General features: G+C 37.8%; 1 protein-coding gene across 2 annotated transcripts in view; it reads right to left on the bottom strand.

Annotated features, from left to right (window-relative positions):
• HDX (highly divergent homeobox) overlaps positions 1-25,042 on the bottom strand; it is a 214,890-nt gene that overhangs the window by 20,340 nt on the left and 169,508 nt on the right. For both annotated transcript variants that reach the window (XM_024988576.2, XM_059883705.1), the window contains 2 exons: positions 8,200-8,279; positions 3,123-3,206 (listed from right to left, as the gene is read on the bottom strand). In XM_024988576.2, coding sequence (XP_024844344.1) covers positions 3,123-3,206; positions 8,200-8,279 — 164 coding nt within the window. The remainder of the gene's footprint in view (positions 1-3,122; positions 3,207-8,199; positions 8,280-25,042) is intronic.

The following is a 25,042-nucleotide window of genomic DNA, read 5'->3' as shown; positions in this document are numbered from 1 at the left end:
CAATATTGTAAAGTAATTAGCCTCCAATTAAATAAAAAGTATATAAATAAACATTAAAAAAACAGAAAAAAAATACACAATGAGGTACCATCTCATTGAGAATGGCTATCATCACAAAGTCTACAAACAATAGATGCTGGAGAGGAAGGAGAAAAGGGAACCCTCTTACAATGTTGTTTGGAATGCAAACTAGTACAGCCACTATGGAGAACAGGGTGGAGATTCCTTAAAAAACTGGAAATAGAACTGCCATATGACCCAGCAATCCCACTGCTGGGCATACACACCAAGGAAACCAGAATTGGAAGAGACACATGTCCCCCAATGTTCATTGCCACACTGTTTATAATAGCTAGGACATGGAAGCAACCTAGATGTCTATTGGCAGATGAATGGATAAGAAAATGTGGTATGTATACACAATGGAATATTACTCAGCTATTAAAAAGAATGCTTTTGAATCAGTTCTAATGAGGTGGATGAAATTAGAGCCTATTATACAGAGTGAAGTAAGCCAGAAAGAGAAACACCAATACAGTATATAAACTTGTATATAAGGAATTTAGAAAGATGTATTGATGACCCTATGTGAAAGACAGCAAAAAGACAAAGATGTAAAACACAGACTTTTGGACTCTGTGGGAGATGGTGAAGGTGGGACAGTATGAGAGTATAGCATTGAAATACGTGTATGACCAAATGCAAGATAGATGACCAAATGCAAGATTCATGACCAGTGCAAGTTTGATGTATGAAGCAGGGCACTCAAAGCTGGTGCCCTTGGGCAAACCAGAGGGCTGGTGTGGGGTGGGAGGTGGGTTCAGGATGGTGGGACACATGTACACCCATGACTGATTCATGTAGATGTATGGCAAAAAAAACACCACGATATTGTCAAGTGATTAGCCTCCAATTAAAATAAATAAATTAATGTTTTTAAAATGGCAGCTAAACCTGAAGTGTTATGACATAGCTAATCATGCCTGAGAAACTGAGCTTATTCACTTGTCTCACAAGCATTTCAGATTAGTTAGAATTCCTAGTAATATGGATTCCTGGCAAATATCTCAATCAGAAACTCCACTATGACAATACTGACTATTGATGGTTGTATAGTAGTAATTTCCAAATGCAAAAATAAAACACTTGCATATTAAATGAACACTTGAGCAATAATGTTAAATATATTTCCAAAGAAAACTAATTTATTCTAGGAACTTGTTACTGGATCCTTATGACTTAGGCACTAGATCAGGTAACATATACATGAGTAAGATATGTATCTGACTTCAAGAAACTTATGGTGAATATATTCAAGAAATCAACAAAATGATTCTGAACCCTAAAGAAAGGAGACTAGCATGTGTGAACAAAGAGAATAAAATGATGTTCTTTGAAGGAAGATCAAATTTCCAAACTGGTAAGGGTATCTTAAATCAACGTACTGAAATCAGCAATGAGAACTGCTATATGAGGTTTCACTTATAGTTATTTCAGAATTAAAGTGACAAAATTCACTGATGAAGTGAACTGAAATATCTTGAATAATGATTATAGAGAGACATATTTTCTATATAGGTGCTAATTTTTAAGAGTTAAATAAAAGTTTGTATAGAATGAAGATGTGTTATAAAAGATATCTTAATAAGGGAGCAAAAAACCCCTTGTTTCTACAGCATTCACCAAAATGGAAAACACTGAATCTTTAAATGTCCTTTAGAATTCAATGAAAATGATAACTGATATTTCTGGACTGGATACTCTGGCTTGCTGATGTCTTCAGCTTCAAACCTTTCAAGTGAGCTGGTACCTCAGCAGAAAAAGGTCCTGGAAAGAACCCTCTGAGTTCTGGGACCAGTCCTATCTGACCTGTTTGAGAGTACTGAGTAGAGTACACTTAATAGCTGTGCAACCTAGTCCTCTAATCTGTAGTTTCCATAGCTTGTGCCAAGTGATGGTTTGCAAAGCCATTTAAACCCTGAACTGGACATTTATAAATGTTATATGACCATGAAGGAGAGATAAGAATGATCTCTTGTACTTCAAAACCAACAACTTTATAATTATATTTGTTAAAATATAGTTTAAATACAGGATTATATTGTGTTTTTGGATCACTTAGAAAATAAATTTCAAAAAATAATTTCCTTCTGTGTTTACAAGGTTCAATATTTTGAAGTCTGACATGTCATGAACAGTTGAAAAACAGAATCTGTTGAATTACATAGCTTTCAATTATAGTAAAACTGAAAAGGTTAATGACAGCTGCTGTCTTTCTGATTAAATGTTATCTTTTGTTAACATTTTAAGATTACTATTCTCTATGAAAAAAATAACTCTGGTCAAAATTTCAGAAGATCCCAAAGTTACCTAGTAAGATAGGACATGGATTAACAAAGGGACAACAATTAAACATCTAGGAAAAACATATTGACATCTAGACTGATAGCTTACATCAAAAATTTTTAAAAAACAAAATTATGCATGGCATGCTGTCAAAGTAAGCCTTTCATTTTAGTAACAAGTGACATTAAGAAAAGGTCATCTGTATTCATATTCATTCAGTATTTGTCATGGGGATTGTTTTTAAACTTCTAAAACAGGTATATTATTATATTAAAAAAAATCTTCAGAAATTGAAATTCAAGATAAAATTAGCAAGGAACACTAGAAAAAAATATTCCCTTTATAATCATTTTAAAATGAACATGGGCTTTAAAAAAAGTATTGTCATAAATTTCACATTAACCACCACTATGCCTCATCTTGCAATGCAGCATCAGTACTTACTGCTGCTCAGCAAATTGTTCTTAAAGCCATAACCACTAAACTGACCAGCATTAATTAAAATGCCCAGCACCATGATGGATATCCAGGTGCCTGAGAGAGTCAATGCAGAGCCCCAGGATGCTTAATTTATCAAATGGAAAATGGAAGTGAAAAAAACTGGTACATAGATACTGTAAAAGTCTACCTCCTTTAATCAGTTAGTTCAGTTCAGTCGCTCAGTCATGTCTGAATCTTTCCAACCCCATGGGCTGCGGCATGCCAGGCTTCCTATCCATCACCAACCTCTTTTAATACCTTCTCTTAAAAAATTAAGGATCTGAAATTACTTTTACCTTATAATCCAAGAAAGAATTCACTTGCTCTACTTCAGAATTACTTATCATGTCACTTTCTTCATCATCAATAATTTCTATTTTCTGTAACACAAGTAGAGAAGTTTTCATAAATATATTTCTTATTATCCCCATTGCACTCAATAATGTATAGAGCATATCATTCAATGTTCAGTTTTAACAATGGGGTTTTCTAGTCTAGGTTATCAAGAGTAAATTCTAACTGACTGGCTCCTCAGCTTTACACCTAGTATGTGTCTGAGCCACCTCCTTTAGTAATAGAAAATTATTGTAATATAATTTAAAATAGAAAAAAACAGTTTCATAATATCCTTAAAAAAATAAGCAATCAAACTTTGATTAAATAGTGCCCTTCAGGAACAGGGAATTTGTTTTCTGTAAAGGTAGTCTAAAAATTTAATCGGCTGGCAGAACTTTCTTCTTTACACTTTCATATTTCTCTTTGCAACTTGTAATGCAAAATATCAACATATGACATGCATTGCAAAGTCAAATGTGTGTTTTTTTTTTTTTAAATATCCACTTATTCACAGCACTCCATTAGTGAGATAATTGAAAGCAGACATTTATAATGTAATGGTGATGAGTATGGTGATTTGTTTCCTTCACTGGATAGTAAATGAGAAGAGAGAAAGCAAGAACAAGAGAAACGCTAAACTGCCCTTCACTTCAGTTGCTCAGTCATGTCCAACTATTTGCAACCCCGTGGACTGCAGCACACCAGGCTTCCCTGTCCATTACCAACTCCTGGAGCTTGCTCAAATTCATGTCCATCAAGTCAGTGATGCCATCCAAACATCTCCTCCTCTGTTGTACCCTTCTCATCCTGCCTTCAATCTTTCCCAGCATCAGGGTCTTTTCCAATGAGTCAATTCTTTTCATCAGATGGCCAAAATATTCGAGAATCATCTTTAGCATCAGCCCTTCCAAAGAATATTCAGGATGGACTGATTTCCTTCAGAACTGACTGGTAAGACCTCCTTGCAGTCTAAAGGACTTTCAAGAGTCTTCTCCGACACCACAGTTCAAAGGCATCAATTCTTTGGCATTTAGCTTTCTTTATAGTCCAACTGTCACATCCATACATGACTACTGGAAAAACTATAGCTTTGACTAGACAGACCTTTGTCAGTAAAGTAATGTCTCTGATTTTTAATATACTGTCTAATTTGGTCATAGTTTTTCTTCCAAGAAGTGTCTTAATTTCATGGCTATAGTCACCATGTGCAGTGATTTTGGAGCCCAAGAAAATAAAGTCTCTCACTGTTTCCATTATTTCCCCATCTATTTGCCATGAAGTGATGGGACCAGAAGCCAAGACCTGAGTTTTTTGAGCTTTAAGACAACTTTTTCACTCTCCACTTTCACTTTCATCAAGAAGTTCTTCTTCACTTTCTGCCATAAGAGTGGTGTTATCTGCATATCTGAGGTTATTTATATTTCTCCCAGCAATCTTGATTCCACCTTGTGCTTCATCCAGCCCAGCATTTCATATGATGTACTCTGCATATAAGCTAAATAAGCAGGGTGACAATATACAGTCTTCAGGTACTCCTTTCCCAAATTGGAACCAGTTTGTTGTTCCATCTCCCTTTCTAACTGTTGCTTCTTGACCTGCATACAGATTCCTCAGGAGGTGGGTCAGGTTGCCTAGTATTCCCATCTCTTGAAGAATTTTCCACAGTTTATTGTGATCCACACAGTCAAAGGCTTTGGCATAGTCAATGAAGCAGATATTTTTCTGGAACTCTCTTGCTTTTTTGATGATCCAATGGATGTTGGCAATTTGGTCTCTGGTTCCTCTGCCTTTTTGAAAACCACCTTGAATTCTGGAAGTTCACGGTTCACATACTATTGAAGCCAGGCTTGGAGAATTTTGAGTATTACTTTGCTAGCATGTGAGATGAGTGCAATTGTGCAGTAGTTTGAACAATCTTCGGCATTGTCTTTCTTTAGGACTGGAATGAAAACTGACATTTTCCAGCCCTGTGACAACTGTTAAGTATTCCAAATTTGCTGGCATATTGAGTGCAGCACTTTCACAGCATCATCTTTTAGAATTTGAAATAGCTCAACTGGAATTCCATCATCTCCAGTAGCTTTGTTCATAGTGATGCTTAAGGCCCACCTGACTTTGCATTCCAGGATGTCTGGCTCTTTGGTGAGTGATCACACCATTGTGGTTATCTGGGTCATGAACATTGTTTTTTCTATAGTTCTTCTGTGTATTCTCACCACCTCTTCTTAACATCTTCTGCTTCTGTTGGAGAAGAAGTGAAGAAATGAAGTTGCTCAGTCGTGTTTGACTCTTTGCGACCCCATGGACTGTAGCCTACCAGGTTCCCCGTCCATGAGATTTTCCAGGCAAGAGTACTGGAGTGGGTTGCCATTAGGTTCATACAATTTCTTTCCTTTATTGTGCTCATCTTTGCATGAAATAATCCTTTGGGTATCTGTAATTTTCTTGAAAAAATCTCTAGTCTTTCCCATTCTATTGTTTTCCTCTATTTCTTTGCATTGATCACTGAGGAAGGCTTTCTTATCTCTCCTTGTTATTCTTCAGAACTCTGCATTCACATGGATATATGGTTCCTTTCCTCCTTTTCCTTTAGCGTCTCTTCTTTTCTCAGCTATTTGTAAGTCTTCCTAGACAACCATTTTGCCTTTTTTACACTTCTTTTTCTTGGGGATTGTCTTGACCCCTGCCTCCTGTACATTGTCATGAACCTCTGTCCATAGTGGACATTGAACTGTGGATGGAGGTTAGTGACGTTGTACAGGAGGCAGTGATCAAATTCATCCCCAAGAAAAAGAAACTGCCCTTAGCTTCAGAATTGATGTACAGCATAGTTTGTATAGTATCTTGCAAACAGTAGGTACTAATTAAATATTTGTCAAAAGAATGAACATAACAGCTTAACATCAGTGGAAAGAATGGCTGATAAGCTACAACCATAAAATCTCTAATCATAGAATTCTTTTTAAAGAAAACCAAAACCCAAAGACAAAATCTGCTTCAAATTTTTCTTTTGCATATGAATAATGCAGTTAAAAAACACACACACACACACTTTAAACATTTAAACCCTGCCAACCCAAAAGAAAATTTAAAAAGAGAAAAGCTAAGCTAGAGTTAGTCACTAGGCAGTCTTTTAAGAACAATCACATTAATAGCAACATGTCACAGGCAGAATTTGAAATAAAATTTCCTAGCCAGAAATTGATATGGTGATTAAAAATCACAAACAAACTTGGAATGATTATATTTGATATATTGCCTTTGGGGATATGATACCATAACAGGGTTTGTTACCAGCAGGCTTCTGAGTCAGAAAGACAGCTACAAAGGAATTGCTTTGTACTGCTGCCTGGAGATGAATCTAATGTTTTGTTTTCTACTATAATAACTAAAAACTTGGGGCTTACTCATGTTGGCTCTCACCATAACACCAATTTGATATCTTCTTTTTTGATGTTGTTGTTTAGGTTTTTCTATTTGGATAGGTTCTGGGCAAAAAGAGCTAAGTAATCAAGGGAGAAGGCTTGAGGGGCCACTGTATAGATTTGTGCATATAAACAGGTCTTGTATGTCTTTGTGATTTGCCGTCCATAATTGAGGACACTTAAAGCTATAGGCAGAGGAAATCAACCTTTGAAAATATGAAGTTTTGTCTCTGAAAATCAATTTTTTTTTTTTTTTTTTATAAATTAGATGCTTAAGTGACTGTGAGTCATTCCATGCCAGGACTTCATTGTTTTCAAATGTCTGCCACAAGGGAGATTCAATGCTTGAGAAATTCAGACAGAAAATGAGCATGTCTTTAGGGGAACAAAGTTTCCAATTTGTAAATAACTGCATATAATTTGTAATAGTATTACTCAAATCTAGAGCAAAGGAGATTATTAAATAGTGGAATTAAGAATATTGGCACAATTAATAATTGTGGAAAACAATTATTACTAGCTATCTAATGAAAACACAACTTTGCCACAAAATAAAAGCTTATTTTCCTATACCCCCATTCAATATATTTAGGTCAACCATCAGCTTAAATCAGGACTGAAATCAGTAAAATACAATCCTAAACTACACTCTGTATATGGAAAACACTGTTATATATTATTTATATATAACAAAAAAGAACAAAACTGTATTTGATGTACTCAAGTTTTATTAAAGTGATGTGACAGAATTATAATGTTAGATAAATAATGTTCGTAGTGGAAGCCAGGGTAAATCTTGAAGTTACAGCCATTTTGTAACAGAAAAATCCATTATATGGACCAATTGTAAAGATTACAATAAAGCAAAAAACACTGATTTGAAAACAAAAACAACAGCACAATGACATTTTCCTTTATGTCTGACTTTGGGTTAATAACACCTTGATTTCTGAATTACTTGATTGAGTAAGAATATAAACAGATAATGCTAAAACAGCTACTTTGAGAGCATCTCTATATACCAATAATGTTTACATTTTTACAAAACCTAGTTTAATCCACACGTAGGCTGTGTCTGCTTGCTATTCAGTTTTTTACTACTACTTTTCCTCTATTACTACAATTTTTAAGATGACTAGCTGAGTCCAATTTAACTAAAAAGAAGAAAAGTTTCCAAACACAGTGGAGACATGTATGGTCTGAACAGAGAACACAAGAATCAGGAATCCATGGATACAAGTTCCAGACCTAAGAATGACTTCTTTCATGATCTCATGCTAAACTTTTAAAATTCTGCCATCTGTCAAATGAGAAGAAATTGGCTATTTGCTGAATATGTTGAAGCAAAATAACTTGTTATGCTTAAAATGTCACATATATAGTAGGCATTAGGTTTTCATATTTGCAAAGCTCTTACATAAAAAGAGGTACAGATGATATCACTTTAAATTTCCTTTATTAAACCCTATAAGATATACTATTGCATTGGTAACAGATCTGTTTTGATTTGTAAAGCAAGACTTTTTTCTGACAATGCTGATATTGTCACCAACCGGAAATAAATCCTTGCAATCCATCATGTAATGAGGAAAGAATCCCAAAGTGTACGTACCACATTATCTGCAGATACTGCATGGTGGTTCTCTTCCTTATGAGCCCTTGCCTTATTGGGAACAACTTCATTTGATTCCTCTATAGAAACAAAGAAGGCCATGATTTCATTTTTCATTCCTTAAATCTTTATTGAAAAATTTTTCAAAATTACTTTGATAATTTCTCTATTGTAAAAAGACATAAAAGGCAATTCTACTTCTAACAGTGTATTCTAAGAAAATAAGTGTGGATGGGTTCAAATTTAAGGATGATCATCACTGTGATGTTTATAATTGAAAAATCTGAAGCGTTTATATGGTTAACAATAGAGGCTTGGATAAATCATGTGGGGCTTATCCTTACAATAAATGCTATAAAAGAACTAAAAAATGAAGTAGAAGAATAGTTGATAATAAAGAAAATATTCATACCTATTGGAAAGAGAAAAACTGAAGGTGACAAAATCTACTATGTAGGTACACTGTGATTTTAATTTTGTTTAAGAGGAAAAGCATATATTTTCATGGGGAAAAAAAAAAATACTGACACTATTTACACCAAGGCATTGCCATTATTATTTCTGAATGGAATTACAGACAACTTTTATTGCTCTTCGTTTTATCTAATTTACTTGCTTTGATAATTCTCATTTTCTTCCATTTGTTTATTTATATTTAAATATTTTTACAATAAACATGTAGTGCTCATTTTAATAAGAAAAAAGTGATAAAATAATTTTCAAATACATGATATAAACTATAAATATAGTACACTTTCAAATTTGTAAAAAGGAATGTGTATACGAGTGTACAGACACATATAAACGATCCTGTATATATGCAAAGAGAAAGCACTGGCATAAATACTTTCTCACCCCCATTTCAAGAATGGATATCACTGAGGGGTATGATTTTTTTTCTAATTTTTTCATTGTATGTTCCAAAATTTTCTATAATGAATGTGTATTCCTTTTATGATCAAAATTTAGTACCCCCATACTGTATGGGGACTGGCCAAGATGAGCTAACCTCCTCTCATGGACACACCAAAATTACAACTACCCTTGAGAACAATATGAGGACAAGCAGAAAAGATCAACTGCTGGAAATATAATGAAGGGATTACAAGAAGAAGGGTCAGAGGGGTGAAGACACAGTATAGTGAAGACCTATACCCTTGGGGAAGATGACCCACAAACAGGAGGACAACTATAATTGCAGAGATTCTCTCCCAAGGAGAGAGGGATCTGAGCCCCACATTAGGCTCTCCAGTCTAGGAGTCTTGCACTGGGAAGATGAGCCCTCAGAATGTTTGACTTTGAAGGGCAGCAGGGCTTACATTCAAAAGAGTCAGAGGGCAGTGGGGAAAAGACTCCATTCATAAAGGGCACACAAAATCTCACCCTCCAAGATCCAGGGAAGAAGCAGTAATTTGAAAAGAGCTTGGGTTCTGATTTTGAAAATACTCCTGGAGGCAGGCGGCAAATGAAACTCACCTTGGAAACAAAGAAGCTAGCAGTAGCCATTTGGGGGAGTTCATTCCACCATAAGTATACTGGTGCTGGTAAGCACAATTTTGGAATCCCCCACCCCCAGTTCTGAGATGGCCCAGGCCAAACAGCTAGCCAGGTGGGGACACAGTCTCACCAACCAGCAGACTGATTGCTTTAGGAGCTCTTAAACTCCTAGTTGCTCCAGGACCTGGCCACATCTACCAGAATGCCCAGGACCTGGCCCAGATCAACAGTGTACTTGCACTAACCCTAGGACTCCTAGGGCCCTGAAGCCAGAGACTGTGGGACCCAACTCTGTTCACCAGTGAATGGCACTTTTGTCACTTTTATTCAACATAGTATTGGAAGTCCTAACCACAGCAATCAGATAACAAAAAGAAATAAAAGATATCCAAATTTGAAAGGAACAAGGAAAACTGTTACTATTTAAAGATGTTATGACACTGTACATAGAAAATACTAAAGTGAAAGTGAAGTCACTCAGTCATGTCTGACTCTTTGTGACCCCATGGACTGCAGTACACCAGGCTCCTCTGTCAATGGGATTTTCCAGGCAAGAGTACTGGAGTGGGCTGTCCTTTCCTTCTCCAGGGGAGCTTCCCAACCCAGGGATTGAATCCGGGTCTCCTGCATTGCAGACAGATGCTTTACCATCTGAGCCACCTAACGTGAACGTGAAGTCGCTCAGTCGTGTCCGACTCTCTGCGACCCCATGGACTGCAGCCTACCAGGCTCCTCTGCCCATGGGATTTTCCAGGCAATAGTACTGGAGTGGATTGCCATTTCCTTCTCCAAGGGATCTTCCCAACCCAGGGATCAAACCCGGGTCTCCTGCATCGTAGACAGACGCTTTACTGTCTGAGCCACCAGGGAAGTCCAAGAAGACACCATTAAAAAGTACTAGAACTCATCAATGAATTTGGTAAAGTTTCAGGACAGAAAATTAATATGCAGAGATCTGTTGTGTTTCTATACACTAATAGTGGATTATCAGAAAGAGAACTTATGAAAACAATCCCATTCACAATCACATCAAGAAGCATAAATTACCAGGGAATACATCTAACTAAGGAGGTAAAAGATTTGTGCTCTAAAATTATAAGATACTGAAGAAAGAAATTGAAGATGACAAAACAGATGGAAAGAAATTCTGTGTTGATGGGTTGGAAGAATTAGTATTGTTAAAAGAACTATACTCTGCAAGGTAATCTAGAGATTCAACATGTTCCCTAACAAAATACCAATGACATTTTTTAAAGAACTAGAAATATGTCTAAAATTAGTGTGGAAACACAAACAACCCTGAATAGGTGAAATAATTTTAATAGAACAAAAAAAAAAAAAAAGAGAGATGTCATGCTCCCTGATTTCATACTATACTACAAAGTTACAGTATTCAACAGTAAGTTTCTATCACAAACACAAATACATAGATCAACAGAACCAAGTAGAGAACCAGAAATGAATCCACACTTACATGAGCAATTAATTTATGACAAGGGAGGCAAGAATATACAACGGAGAAAGTACAGCTTCTCCAATAAATACTATTGAAAAAACTTGACAGCTAATTCAAAAAGAATCAAAATAGACTATTTTCTCACAGCATATACAAAAACTCAAAACAAATTAAAGATGTACCTGTAATATCTGAAATCATAAAACTTCTACTAGAAAACATAGGTAATTTGCTCTTTGACATCAGTTTCAGCAATATTTTTTGGATATATATCCTCAATCAAGGAAAACACAAATAAAAATAAACAAATGAAACTACATCAAAATAAATGTTTTCACACAGTGAAGGAAACTCAATAAAATGAAAAGGTCACCTACTGAAATGGGACAAATTATTTGCAAAGGATGTATCTGATAAGGAATTAAGATCCAAAATATACAAAGATCTCATAGAACTTGATATAAAAAATACAAACAACCCAATGAAAAACTGACATTTTTCAGTGAGTAGACATTTTTCCAAAGAAAATATATGGATGACCAACAGGAAAATATGGTCAATATCACTAATCATCAGGGAAATGCAAATCAAAACAACAGTGAGATATCACTTCACATCTGTCAGAATGTCTGTTATCAAAAAGACAAGAAGTAACAACTGTTGGCCAGGATGTGGAGAAAAGGGCACCCTCCTGTACTGTTGGTGGGAATGTACATTTGGTGCTGGCAGAAACTATGAAAACAGCATGAAGACTCCTCAAAAATTAAAAAATAAAACTACGATGTAATCTTGTTGCTGTTGTTCAGTTGCTCAGTCATGTCCAACTTCTTTGGACTGCAGCATGCCAGGCCTTCCTGTCCTTCACCATCTCACAAAGCTTGCTCAAACTCATGTGCATTGAGTCAGTGATGCCATCCAACCATCTCATCCTCTATCATTTCCTTCTCTTCCTGCCTTCAATCTTTTCCAGCATCAGGGTCTTTTCTAACGAGTCAGCTCTTTGCATCAGGTGACCAAAATTTTGGAACTTCAGCATCAGTCCTTCCAATAGATATTCAGGGTTGATTTCCTTTAGGACTGACTGGTTTGATCTCTGTGCAGTCCAAGGGACTCTCAAGAGTCTTCTTCAGCACCACAATTCAAAAGCATCAATTCTTCAGTACCCAGCCTTCTTCATGGTTCAACTCTCACATCTGTACATGACTACTGGAAAATCTTTGACTACAGGAACCTTTGTCAGCAAAGTGATGTAACATGGCTGTATGTTATAAATGAAAATTGTTAGGAGAGTAAATCCTAAGAGCTCCCATTGCAAGGAAAATTTGTTTTCTATTTCTATTTTTTCTATTTGAGGTGAGGAGCTTTTACAAAAGCTTTTGTGGTAATCATTTGATAATGTATGCAATTCAAACCATTATGTTGTACACCTTAAACTTTTACTGTGTTGTATGTCAATTATATCTCAAGAAAACTGGAAAAGGAAGTTAGCAAACTGTAAATTTGAATGAGTAGTCAATGTCTGACTGTCACATTAAATAACAATAAGACAGCAATGATTTTTTTTTTTAAAACTCAATAGTTAAAAATGAGAAAATAAAAAAAAAAAGAAAATCAATTCAGAAAAAAATCAGTCTACTAAAAGCTTCCTGCTGAGTTGGAGAAGTGGCTAATTCACAGCATAGTGTGCCTACAAGATAATTCTTTGTCTTAGATTTCCTCCACCTCTACCCCTTAGAAAAACAGATGAGTAATGTTTCTCTCTTTTATTTCTGAACACCATATCATGAACATTATATGGACAAATTAGTGGAAGTTCTCGGCTCCTTGGTAATGAACAATTTAATTCACCATAGAAAGCAGAACAGAATAGTTATCGGTTCTAAGATTTTTTGAGTCCATCCCTTCCCATGGAAAGATATATGAGTTCCTGTACGAACATGGAGGATGACTAGGAGGTAATCACTGCTTGTCCAGGAACTCACATATGAGTGCATTGAGAACTAAAGATATTCAGGGAAAATTTACCAGAGTTTTAATACAAATTCTATTATAAACTCATTTTTTTCTAGAAAAGAGTGGTTTCTAGGCTTCCAGTTCAAGATGGCAGAGTACAAAGACATGTGCTCATCTCCCTCCTGCAAGAGTGCAAGAGCACCAAAATTCCAACTAGTTGTTAAACAATCATCTACAGGAGGACACTGGAACCTTCCCCCCCGCAAAAAAAAAAAAAAAAAAAAAGGATACTTCAAGTCCAAAGAAAAAGAAAAAGCCACAATAAGACAGTAGGAGGGACACAGTTACAGTAAAACCAAATCCCATACCCACCTGGTAGGTGACTCACAAACTGGAAAACAATAATACCAAAGAATGTCTCTCAATGTTGTAAAGATTCTGAGCCTCACGTCAGGCTTCCCAGCCTGGAGATCCAGCAAAGGGACTAGGAATCCCCAGGTAATATGACTTTGAAGGCCATCAGTGTTTGATTACAGACCTTCCACAGGACTAAGGGAAACAAAGACTCCACTCTTGGAAGGCATAAAATCTTGTGCTCACAAAAACCAGGGGAAAGGAGCAGTGACTCCACAGGAGACTGAACCAGACTTACCTGCCAGTGTTGGATGATTTCCTCTGGGGTGTGGGTAGGCAGTGGCTAGTTGCAGAGACAGGGGCACTGGCAGCAATAGTCCTGGAAGGTGCCTCTTGTTGTAAGTTCTCTTGGAGGTTGCCAATAACCCTACCATAGAGCCCGAAGACCCCAGAGCTGGGTCTTTTCAGGCCAATCAACCAACAGGGAGGTAGAACAACCCCACTCATCAGCAGGTAATTAGATTAAAATTTTGTTCCACCAGAGTCTTATTCCACCAGAGCAAGACCCAGTTTTCCCAGTCCCTCCCATCAGGAAGCTTACACCAGCCTGTTAGTCTTATCCACAAGAGGGCAGACAAAAGAAGCAGGAAGAACCACAGTGGCTAGAATGAAAGTCACGTTACAGAAAGTTAATGAGAATGAGAAAGTATAGAGTTATGTCCCAGTTGAAGGGCCAAAGTAAAATCCCAGAAAAACAACTAAATGAAGTGGAGATGGGCAACTTTACAGAAAAAGAATTCAAAATAAAGATAGTAAAGATGATCAAGATTCTTGGAAACAGAATGGAGAAGATGAAAGAAATGTTTATCAAAGACCTAGGAGAACTAAAGAAAAAACAAACAGAGATGAACAATACACTAGAAGGAATCAATAGCAGAATCACTCGAAAGAAGAATGGATAAATGACCTGGAGGACAAAAAGGTGGAAATCACTGCTGCAGAACAAAATATAGAAAAAAGAATGAAAAACCAAATGAAGACAGCCTAAGAGACCTGTGGAACAACTTTTAACACACCAACATTTGCATTACAGGTGTCCCAGAAGGAGAAGAGAGAGAGAAAGGACCCAAAATATTTGAAGCGATGATAAAGTAGTTGAAAACTTCCTTGACATCAGAGAAGAAATAGTCAACCAAGTCAAGGAAGCACAGAGTTTATCCTAGTCAGAATAAACCCAGGAAGGGACACACCAAGACACATAGTAATCAAAATGACAAAAATTAAACATAAAATATTAAAAGCACCAAGGGAAAAATGACAGATAACATACAAGGGAACTCCCATAAGGTTATCAGCTGATTTCTCAATAGAAACTCTACAAGCCAGAAGGGAATGGTGCAATATAAAGTGATGAAAAGGACAAACCTACAACCAATAATACTTTACCCAGCAAGACTCTCATTCAGATTTGATGGAGAAATCAAAAGCTTTCCAGATAAGCACAAGTTAAGGAAATTCAGCACCAACAAGCAAGTTTTAACAAATGCTAAAGGAAATTCTCTAGGCAGGAAACACAAGATAAAGAAAAGACCTACACAAAATAAACCCAAACAATTAAGAAAATGCTAATAAGATCATGCTGCTGCTGCTAAGTCGCTTCAGTCGTGTCCGAATCTGTGTGACCCCATAGATGGCAGTCCACCGGGCTCCGCCATCCCTGGAATTCTCCAGGCAAGAACACTGGAGTGGGTTGCCATTTCCTTCTCCAATAAGATCATACATATCAATAATTACCTTAAATGTAAACAGATTAAATGCACCAATCACAAGACAGATTGGCTGGGCAGATGAAAACATGTGCATGTATGCACTTCCACTTACCACATCACTTTTATTAACCTCCCAAATTGTATGTAATTATTTTATATTGTTAGGTTAATCATGTTTCCATTATGGCTTGCAATTATAATTATCTTTTATTTTTTGTCTGGCTATTGATTGTGAAAACTGTTGAACATCTTTTCTTACTGTGATTATGCAATTATTATTTGCTTAATACCTTGTATCATGATTGGTCAACAGAAAATAATGGAATTCTAAGTCTACCATTTAATAGAAAGATCTAAATCACTTTTTAAAATACAGATGCATATCAGAAATATCTTGGAATTTTTTGAGAAATACAAATGCCCAGGTATTTTTCCAAGCTCCAGATGTATTTCTAATGATCAGCCATGTTTAAAAACAACTGGACTGTTCCATACATCAGTGTTTTGGACTCTGTGGGAGAGGGAGAGGGTGGGAAGATTTGGGAGAATGGCATTGAAACATGTAAAATATCATGTATGAAACGAGATGCCAGTCCAGGTTCAATGCACGATACTGGATGCTTGGGGCTAGTGCACTGGGATGACCCAGAGGGATGGTATGGGGAGGGATGAGGGAGGAGGGTTCAGGATGGGGGGCACATGTATACCTGTGATGGATTCATTTTGATATTTGGCAAAACTAATACAATTATGTAAAGTTTAAAAATAAAATAAAATTAAAAAAAAAACTGGACTATATGATGATCTTTTACTTTTATCTAGTTTGTTTCACATTTTCTATTGCATATTCAGTGCTCCCATTTCATTTAGTTTATGTTTCCAACTTCTCTATCTCTCTTTTTGTTGTGTTCTTTCTCAAGTTTTTATCATGTGTAGTACAAAAGCTTTGGTATACATCTGTATATAAATAACATGTATAATATAATATATATTAGAAAATTTTTGAATTTTTTCATAGCTAAAAAATTTATGACATTTTAATTCCACTTGTTTGACTTAGCATGAATAGGATGATAGATTTCTAATTTATATTCACTCAAAACTTTGATATAAATTAATTCCATGCAAAATATATGGCATCTAGTATTGTTGCTAAAAGTCTAGAAAATTTATTAACTTAGTAATTTTTTTAAAAAAACCTTCTAATCCAAGTCTGAGAATATAAAGAAATACTATATTGTGAAAAAAGAAAAAAAACAACAACCACAACAACAGGAAATTAATATGTGATACAGTTTTATAATTAACTGAAGTACAGATTTTGTTCAAATTTCACACACAAAAAGAGTGGTTCCTAGATAAATGATACCTTATTCATTATTTTGACATTTCAAATCACTGCACTTCAAGTCCTATGTAATCAGCAAGTAAATTAAATACAGGAAGTGAAAATTGTCATCAGATTTAGCTGCAGAGCTGGTATCAGTATTTGTGCCCTCAGAATAGGAATTATATTGCTCATCAACTGATTATTACTGGATTCATTCCTTAGAGATTTGCCTTACATTTCTGTGCTCACTTGCTCATAACTTGGTACACGGTTCTGTTTTACTAGCAACATATTCACTCATTATTTGATTCTTTTGTAAGATACATATAAAACTGTTTTTAGGATTTATAAAATAAAAAGGTATGGAATTATATAGCTGAATAAGGTACATTTTCTTTTGCTTACTGATAGGTTACATATTCGGAGAAGGCAATGGCAATCAACTCCAGTACTCTTGCCTGCAAAATCCCATGGACAGAGGAGCCTGGTAGGCTGCGGTCCATGGGGTTGCTAAGAGTTGGACACGACTGAGCGACTTCACTTTCACTTTTCACTTTCCTGCATTAGAGAACGAAATGGCAACCCACTCCAGTACTCTTGCCAGGAGAATCCCAGGGTCGGCGGAGCCTGATGGGCTGCTGTCTATGGGATCGCACAGAGTCGGACACGATTGAAGTGACTTAGCAGTAGCAGCAGCTTACATATTAGTAAAAGTTTGAAAGCTAAACACTGCAATGTGTCTGGTTATTATTCAAAAAAAGCAGCTCTCTTAATTGGAAAATAAATAAGTAGAATTAATAAGAAGTGAAAACTCTAGAGGGCACTCTATGTGGTAGCCACATGCTCACACTAAGTAATTGTATGTAGAATTATCTTTCATGTGCACACCCACATACAAAATAGATACAGCTGAAAGAGGCCATTTATAAAAGTTAACGTTATAGATGTTAATTACTCCTATACTTTAGACAGCTTGCCTCTCAGGATAGTATAAACTTTTTAGATTTCCTCAACCATAAAATATATTTGGCAGACATAAAACTTGAAATTAAGAAACTGAGTCATCTATTGCTTTTGCTAAAGTTTGCAGTTGGGTGGGTGGGGAGGGGTGAGGGTCTTCCAAGGTGGCACAATGGTAAAAAATCCGCCTGCCAAAGCAGGAGATGATGCAAGAGATGTGGATTCAATCCCTGTGTTGGGAAGATCCTCTGGAGTAGGAAATGGCAACCTGCTCCTGTATTCTTGCCTGGAAAATTCCATGGAAAGAGGATCCTGGTTAGCTACAGTCCCTGAGGTCACAAAGAGTCTGACATGATTGAGCAACTGAGCACAAACATAAGGGTAGGTGAATCCTGTTAATTTTTTCTTTATCAATCCCAACCACATCTCCTTTCACTTTATCTCCATACATGGAAAGACAAAGGAAATGGAAGAGGCAAAGGTGGGAAGTAGAAGGTGGAAATTAGAGGTAAGTCAGAAGCTCTGTATTAGGGAAGTGCCTACTTTCCTAGAATCAAAAGATGGACTTGAAACTCCTAAAAGATCACTAGCACTGTTTCATGACTTTGGCTAACCCTGCTTTTTACTGTGTTCTAAAAAATAACCCTTATTTTTACTTGCAGTTTTTTTCCTAGAATATTTTAAAGTGGTTTTGATTGTTTTTTGAAATAAAAAATTATAAGCCTGATTTAAAGACATTTTTTTCTTCTAAGACATTTAGAAGACTCTAAGTCTATTGAATCAAAAGCTGTGTTATAAAGGACTCTGAGTTTCAAGTTTTTAGTTTTTTGAAATATTATAGTATGTCAAGTTACTGTGCTTATCCTGTCTCTGTATCTCTAAGACATAATTAATGAAGACTCAAAGCAAGCATATATTTGACTACATTTTCATAACTGGAAGCAAATATGGTTAGCATATTTTAAAGTTATTATATTAGTCTAGGCTGGATAATACAATTTACTTAATTGTCACAAGAGAAGCACACAGTTAAATCAAACACATTAGTATTCTCCATCAGCAAAATGAAGACAATAACAGGAAATAACCAGTAGGAAATCTTACAGAAAAAGACCCTTCTCAGTATTTGAAAATTCTTTCATGCTTTTATTTTGCAATTTCTGATGAGAATGAAAAAATTATCATGAATCAGTGAAAAATAAGCTACCAAGAGGAATTCTAGGCAATTTAACTTCCCATCAAGTGTTTTTTGATTCATGCATTAAATTCTTTCTCCATTTTCTCCTTAAGTCTTGCTTATTATGTCAACTGTCTTTAGAACATACTATTAAATGACAAAGGATGCCCATGTAGTAGCAGTGGTCTATTAGCAATCTTAAAATTAACTCACTTTTCTTTCCAATTAACTAATTTTTTTAAAAAAATTCCCTTTCAGATGGGTAAGTTTGAGTTGGGGAATGAAACCCCCCCTTAGGGGCTTTTATAGTTTCCTTTTATCAGAATATTTCCACACAGCATTCCCACCCACACAGAGAAACACACAAATCTCTACTGCTCCTCTATCCCTCAAATAGCTGCCAGACATTATTCTCTAAGGATCTATTTAGAATCACTGAAAACTTTCAAGTATTCTCAGGTACATGCAATTTGTAAAGACTAAAAGAAGTTAAAAATGGCTTCATGAACCAACTGAATTAGAATTAAGGGGTTTATAAATGATCCAGTAGCTTCTCCTCTATTTTCCTTGCATCACAGTTTAGCTATACACTAAATTATGTGTTAATATCTTCATCAATATAAAATGCTGAGAGAGAGAGAGAGACAGAATGAACCTGAAAATTCACAAAACTTTCCAAAAACACTTGATATTAAAATACGTGATCATCTCAATGTTAACAGCTTTTATATCCCTTTCATTACTCATCCTACTGAATCTGCTTGCCTGCCCTCGCTATGTAACTGCTTTTTCTAAGAACCCTTGAACACCAAATTCAATGGCTTCTCATTCTTCTTTTTTAATTTTAATTTTTACATTTTATTGAGGTATAATGTGTACACAGAAGCTGCATATAATTAATGTATACAATTTGATGAGTTTGAATATGTATATATTTTTGTTATTATCACCAAAATCCAGGTAATAAACATATCTATCACCTCCAAAAATTTCTTTGTGTCCTTTTTTGTGTTACAGTTAACATGATTTACCCTCTTAATTTTTTAAGTATACCATCACTTATTGTATACTTATAATAATAACTAAAGGCACTGAGTTGTTCAGCAGTTCTCTGGAAATTACTCTTCTTGTGTAACTGTAACTTTATATCCATTGAACAAAAACTCCCCATATCTCTCTCCCTCCATTTCTTATTACCACAGTTCTACTGTTCAATTATATACCTTTGACTATTTTAGATGTCTTATCTGAGAGGAACACTATGAGACCTGCTTCGGGTGGCTGGACTCACCAGCCTGGGCAATAGTGCCAAGTAGCCAGAGGTGAGGAAAGGAGGGTGTGGGGAAATTGACAAGATGGTGCTAGTCAGGCTCTCTTCCCCCATGCTCTCATGCCATCTCACTCCATGTTCTATAAACAATGGCTATGCATGGTTATAGCACAGCACATGCATGTCACGAGGTACCCGCTTGGCCACACGCTACTTTTGAACTGTAAGTATATATAAGCTTCGCCTGAAAAGCTCTGGCTACTGCTGCATTGAGGCTACATTGGGGCAGCATCATGGTTACATTATGTAAGGTTATGTCATGACTATATTATGGCTATGTTATGGTTATGTTATGGTTGCTGTATCAGCCAGGAGAGAGGCTGTCTTATGGCCACTATGCCAGCCAGGGGAGAATAAACGTGCCTGCAATTCCCATAGCTCCTCACCTCTTCTTCCAATCTCTTAGCTCAAGCCTTGCCTACTCTGAATCCAGCAAACAATGTGGGCCAGCAAGATAACTAGTATTACAAACAGGATCAGCAAGACAATTGGCATAGTTGGCAGGATACCCAGCAGGTAGAAAAGCCTGAGACTCCACTGGAAGGAGGAAGTCAGTGGCCACCATATAACATGTGGTACCATGTGGCCACGATTCTCTCATGTGGGCTCCAGTGCAGCAGAAAGTGAAGCATGAGCAGCCTAGGGCCCAGGGGGGACATCCTCAAGGGGCCCCCCAGTGTAACTGAGTTCACAACATATTGACCATATACTCAGCTGGAGTTGGTTGACAGGTACTCAGCTTCAGCAAAAGCAAGAGGAACCCTTGGCAGCATGGCTCTTGCTACTTTGGGACTCAAGGATGGACAGTATCATACATGTTGGGTATGAAATAGAATGGATGGCATCTATAACCACTCACCCCTCATTGAGACAAAGGTTGCAGAACCCTAGGTGACTCATGCAAGGGGCACCGAACCAAAGGCACACCCTCATGGAATGGATTAACACTGCCATTTGCACCATGTGGTCAAACGTAGCAGAGCTCCTGGATACTGTGAGTAGATGGCATACCTATGCCGAGTTGACCAAAGTGGTGAGAGACCTGGGCATGAAGCAGTCAATATTTAACTCAAATACCTGAGGCCCAGATGATGAGCATCTTACTGGCAGCTTGAGTTGCCAGTTTGAACAATACCTTGTCCACCAGTTTTGGATCCTTGACTGTTATTCTTGCAACCTATGTGGGGTTCCCCATCTATGTACCTAGATTGGGAGAAATAGAGTGACAATGACAGGCAAATGGAATTATAAGTGTGAAGACCTTGAAGGGGGCCAGAGTTGGTAAAGGCCCCATCTGTGTGATGAGAATGCAAATGTGGGCTGTTTTGCTGCCAGTGGGAGTTGACAGATATAAAATGGATAGATAGCCTAATGCTTTGCTTCTAGAGATATGGAGGTAACTGAGATGGGAGCAGCAGTTTATCAAGTTTGGGAAGCACCCTTGGCAAAAGATCCTGATGGTTCAGTGAAAAGATTACACAGAACCCAAGGATGTTCCTTTAGATGATGATCTTTTCCGCTTTGAATAGGGCTCAGATCAAGGTGCTCTCCTGAAGAGCCCAAGTAGGAACCGGAGGCACCATGTAGAACTTGCAATTCACTGGTCACCAGCTAATGTACAGAGGGTAATGGCCCTGGTTGGCACTGGTGCTGAATGAAACCTTGTTTATTGCAAGCCAGAAACTGTGTCCTTACCTTGGAAATTGGATGGCTCCCTATGTGGAGTTATATGATAAAGGCTGTGTCCTATGATGTGCTACTAACCTCTGATTCTCTTGCAGATGTAGAACAATATAAAAGCATTTGGAATCATGTGGGTGGGCTGTGAATGCTGCAAAGATCCCCTCCTTGAAGGAGTGGGCGTGAAGCTTATGAGAAGTTTTTCAAGTCCTTAACGAGAAACCTTGAAGGGTTGATGTTGCCCCTGTGGAGGCTCTTCTCCATTGTACTGTTGCACCTATACAACTGCATGTGACAACAACAGACATTCTGTCAAAGGTTGGATACAGAATCCAAGGTAGTATCCTGTTGCCAGATCTAACCAAGATTTCACAAGGATAGATGGTGGACTGGATTTGGCCATGGAAGATAAAGGCACACCACATGCAGTGGGTAGCCATGAGGGCAAAGATTGCAATCAGGTTGTACCCTGGGTTACAAGCACCTGTTTCCCTCATGTGCGAGTTACCTGGCTGGGACTGCAGGGAGCCACCTTGGTGCTGAAGGTGCATTTGTACGCTCCCTGTGGCATACTATTGAGAGAGTAACAGGCAGGAAGGCCAGGGGTCTCCAAACGGAGGAAATAGGCTGCAAGTGTCAGACATTTTTTATCTCTCTTTTAAACAGCAGGAGGAAAGAAACTAGCGTTATAGGTTTCCCCTTCTCTATGCAAATTTAAAAGAAGGTTTCTCTTAAAATTCTGTGTTGCCATAATGACACCTGGTTCGACCTGAACTTAACTTTTCTCAAACCTTGAGCTAACCAATGCATTTTTCTTATGGAAATGTTTGTCTTAAGCTATGTTAATGTGCTATGTATTTACCCCAGACTCTGTTTTCAGGTTGATTCCGCCTAAAGGCTCAGAACCAACTTGACAAACTGGTATGTTATACTCATACATTGTTCTCCTAATCTATGTTAATGAACCTATACATTTGTATGGAAATCTGCCTTTCTTCAAGGTTCATGTCAATCAATTTATGCTCCAGGATGACTCACCTGGTGCCAAGGTTATCTCAGTGCATCTTGTGGGTGAGGGGCCTGGTGCCATTCTCTGAGTTTTGAGACATTTCCTTTCTTTAATTAGCAGACTGCTAGTAGCTATATAACATCCAGCTAAAGACTAGCAGTTAACTCCAAAATTCTCGCACAGTTGGGAAAGTTCTATAAAGCAGCTTGCTTTGAAGAGTGGCCTGGCGGGGGTGGGAGGTGTCAAGCTGAATTCCATCATTAGCCCACTAGTAACATTATGTGGAATTGTCTTAAAAAAACAACAAATGAGTCCATTTTTAAACACCCGCCTCCTTAAAAAAAAAAAAAAAAAAAATTACAGGACATTGTAGTATGGTAGTTGAGAGAAAGAATTGTGGTGATCAGCATCAACAAAATGCCATTGGTAAGATCATAAGGAATTTAAACCTGACTTAAGCTGATCACCATTGGAGAAGGAAATGGCAACCCACTCCAGTATTCTTGCCTGGAGAATCCCATGGAACCTTGAGGGGTTCAGTCGGACACGACTTAATGACTTTGACTTGACTGAAAGACTAGAAGCGGGGCGCTCTTTCTGCCCCCTTCTGATGTTTATGTCAGAAGCTTCCTCTATCTCTTTTATAGTTTAATAAAACTTTATTACACAAAAGCTCTGAGCGATCAAGCCTTGTCTCTGGCTCCAGTTTGAATTCTTCTCTTCCAGAGGCCAAGAATCCTGGTGTCTTTCATGGTTCAGCAACAACCTTTCACTATGAGTTATCCTGTTATGCTTCATATAGAACCACTGGATATGAGCAGTCAGGTAAACAATGTGTGGTATACAAAGCCAGGTAAACCTCAGGTACCAGGAACTGGCAAGACACAAGCTTGCATGTATTCTATTAGATGGAAAGGAATTGCCTATGCTGGTGCATTTGACCTCTTCGTCTTTCCACCTGCAAGTGTGTAATGACTGATATGATTGTAGATTGGGCACACACCTGCAAGACAGTACAAAATATGTTGGCATGGTGGGTCTGCACTGAGCTCCCTGTTGGAGCTCCACAGGACTCCCGTTAAGCATTCAGCCTATGACTATGGGTAATTGGATCTGGAAATGCAGCACTTTCCGGCGAGAGCAGAAGATGGCTGAATGGAATGAGACAAAGCATGTGATCATACAAGATGTGCAGAAATGATGGAGTATGCCTTGCCCCCAAGGAGAACATGTATTATGGGATGGGGTTTCCAGGTTGCCAGCTGTGAGTGCTGAATTATGGGACATTGAACCTCTTTGTGTGGAAAAAAGGGATGGTACTAAGCTGGCAGGATGGACACTCCCATCTCTTTTTGCTAATGTTAGCACTGACCAGGGCTGTAGAGAGGCTAATAGTGTAACCCCTGTCCCTCATGGCATCTTATGGGTATATGGGTCATACAGGTGGCCATACTTACATGGGAACTGGACCTGACAGTACACTTGGGGCCCGCCCCACCTTCCGGCCTTGATACATGTATCTCTCCCACACTGACCTGCCAATCGGGACACAGTCCATACATGGTACCAAGTAAAAAAGACCCTCTAGTGATACTGTTTTTGGGCGCTGTTTTTGCTCCAAGGAGTAGCTAAGGTTATTGAGGCACAAGTTATTGCCTTTGCTTTGCATACTGTCCATGCTTTGAATTATATACACACCAAGCCTTAACCCCAAAATTGCATTTAAAATCAAATCCTATACCCACCAGAGACACTCAGAGGGTTCAGACAAAACCTTGTGTGCACCAGGACCCAGAGACTCCACAGAGATTGAACCAGACCTGACTTTGAGTGTTTGAGTATCTCCTGCAGAGGTACAGGTCAACAGTGGCTTGCTGCAGGGGCAGGGGCTTTGGGTGCAGCAGACCTGGGTCACACAACCTGTGACATAAGCCCTCTTGGAGGAAGTCTCCATTAACCCCACCATAGAGCCACCGAGCAGACAACCTACAAACTGCAGAACAATTATACCAAAGAAACTCTTGCACTGTTAAGAAAGTTCTAGGAATAGCAACAGATTTCCCAACCTGGGGATCTGGCAATGGGACTGAGAACCCCCAGGCAATCTGACTTCGGAGGCCAGTGAGATTCGATTATAGAACTTATGCAGGATTGGAGAAATAGACTCCTGGAGGGCACAAGCAAAATCTTGTGTGCACCAGGACCCGGGAGAAAGGAACAGTGACCCCGCAAAAGACTGGCCCAGACTTGTCTGTGAGTGTCCAGGAGTCTCCATCAGAGGTGTGGATCTGCAGTGGCCTGCTGCAGGGACTGGGACACTGAGTGCAA

This window comes from Bos taurus, chromosome X (genome assembly GCF_002263795.3).
Source record: "Bos taurus isolate L1 Dominette 01449 registration number 42190680 breed Hereford chromosome X, ARS-UCD2.0, whole genome shotgun sequence".
NCBI classification, from domain to species: Eukaryota; Metazoa; Chordata; class Mammalia; order Artiodactyla; family Bovidae; genus Bos; species Bos taurus.
Note: the sequence above shows the minus strand (reverse complement) of the source record. Positions and strands in the feature narration are given on the sequence as shown.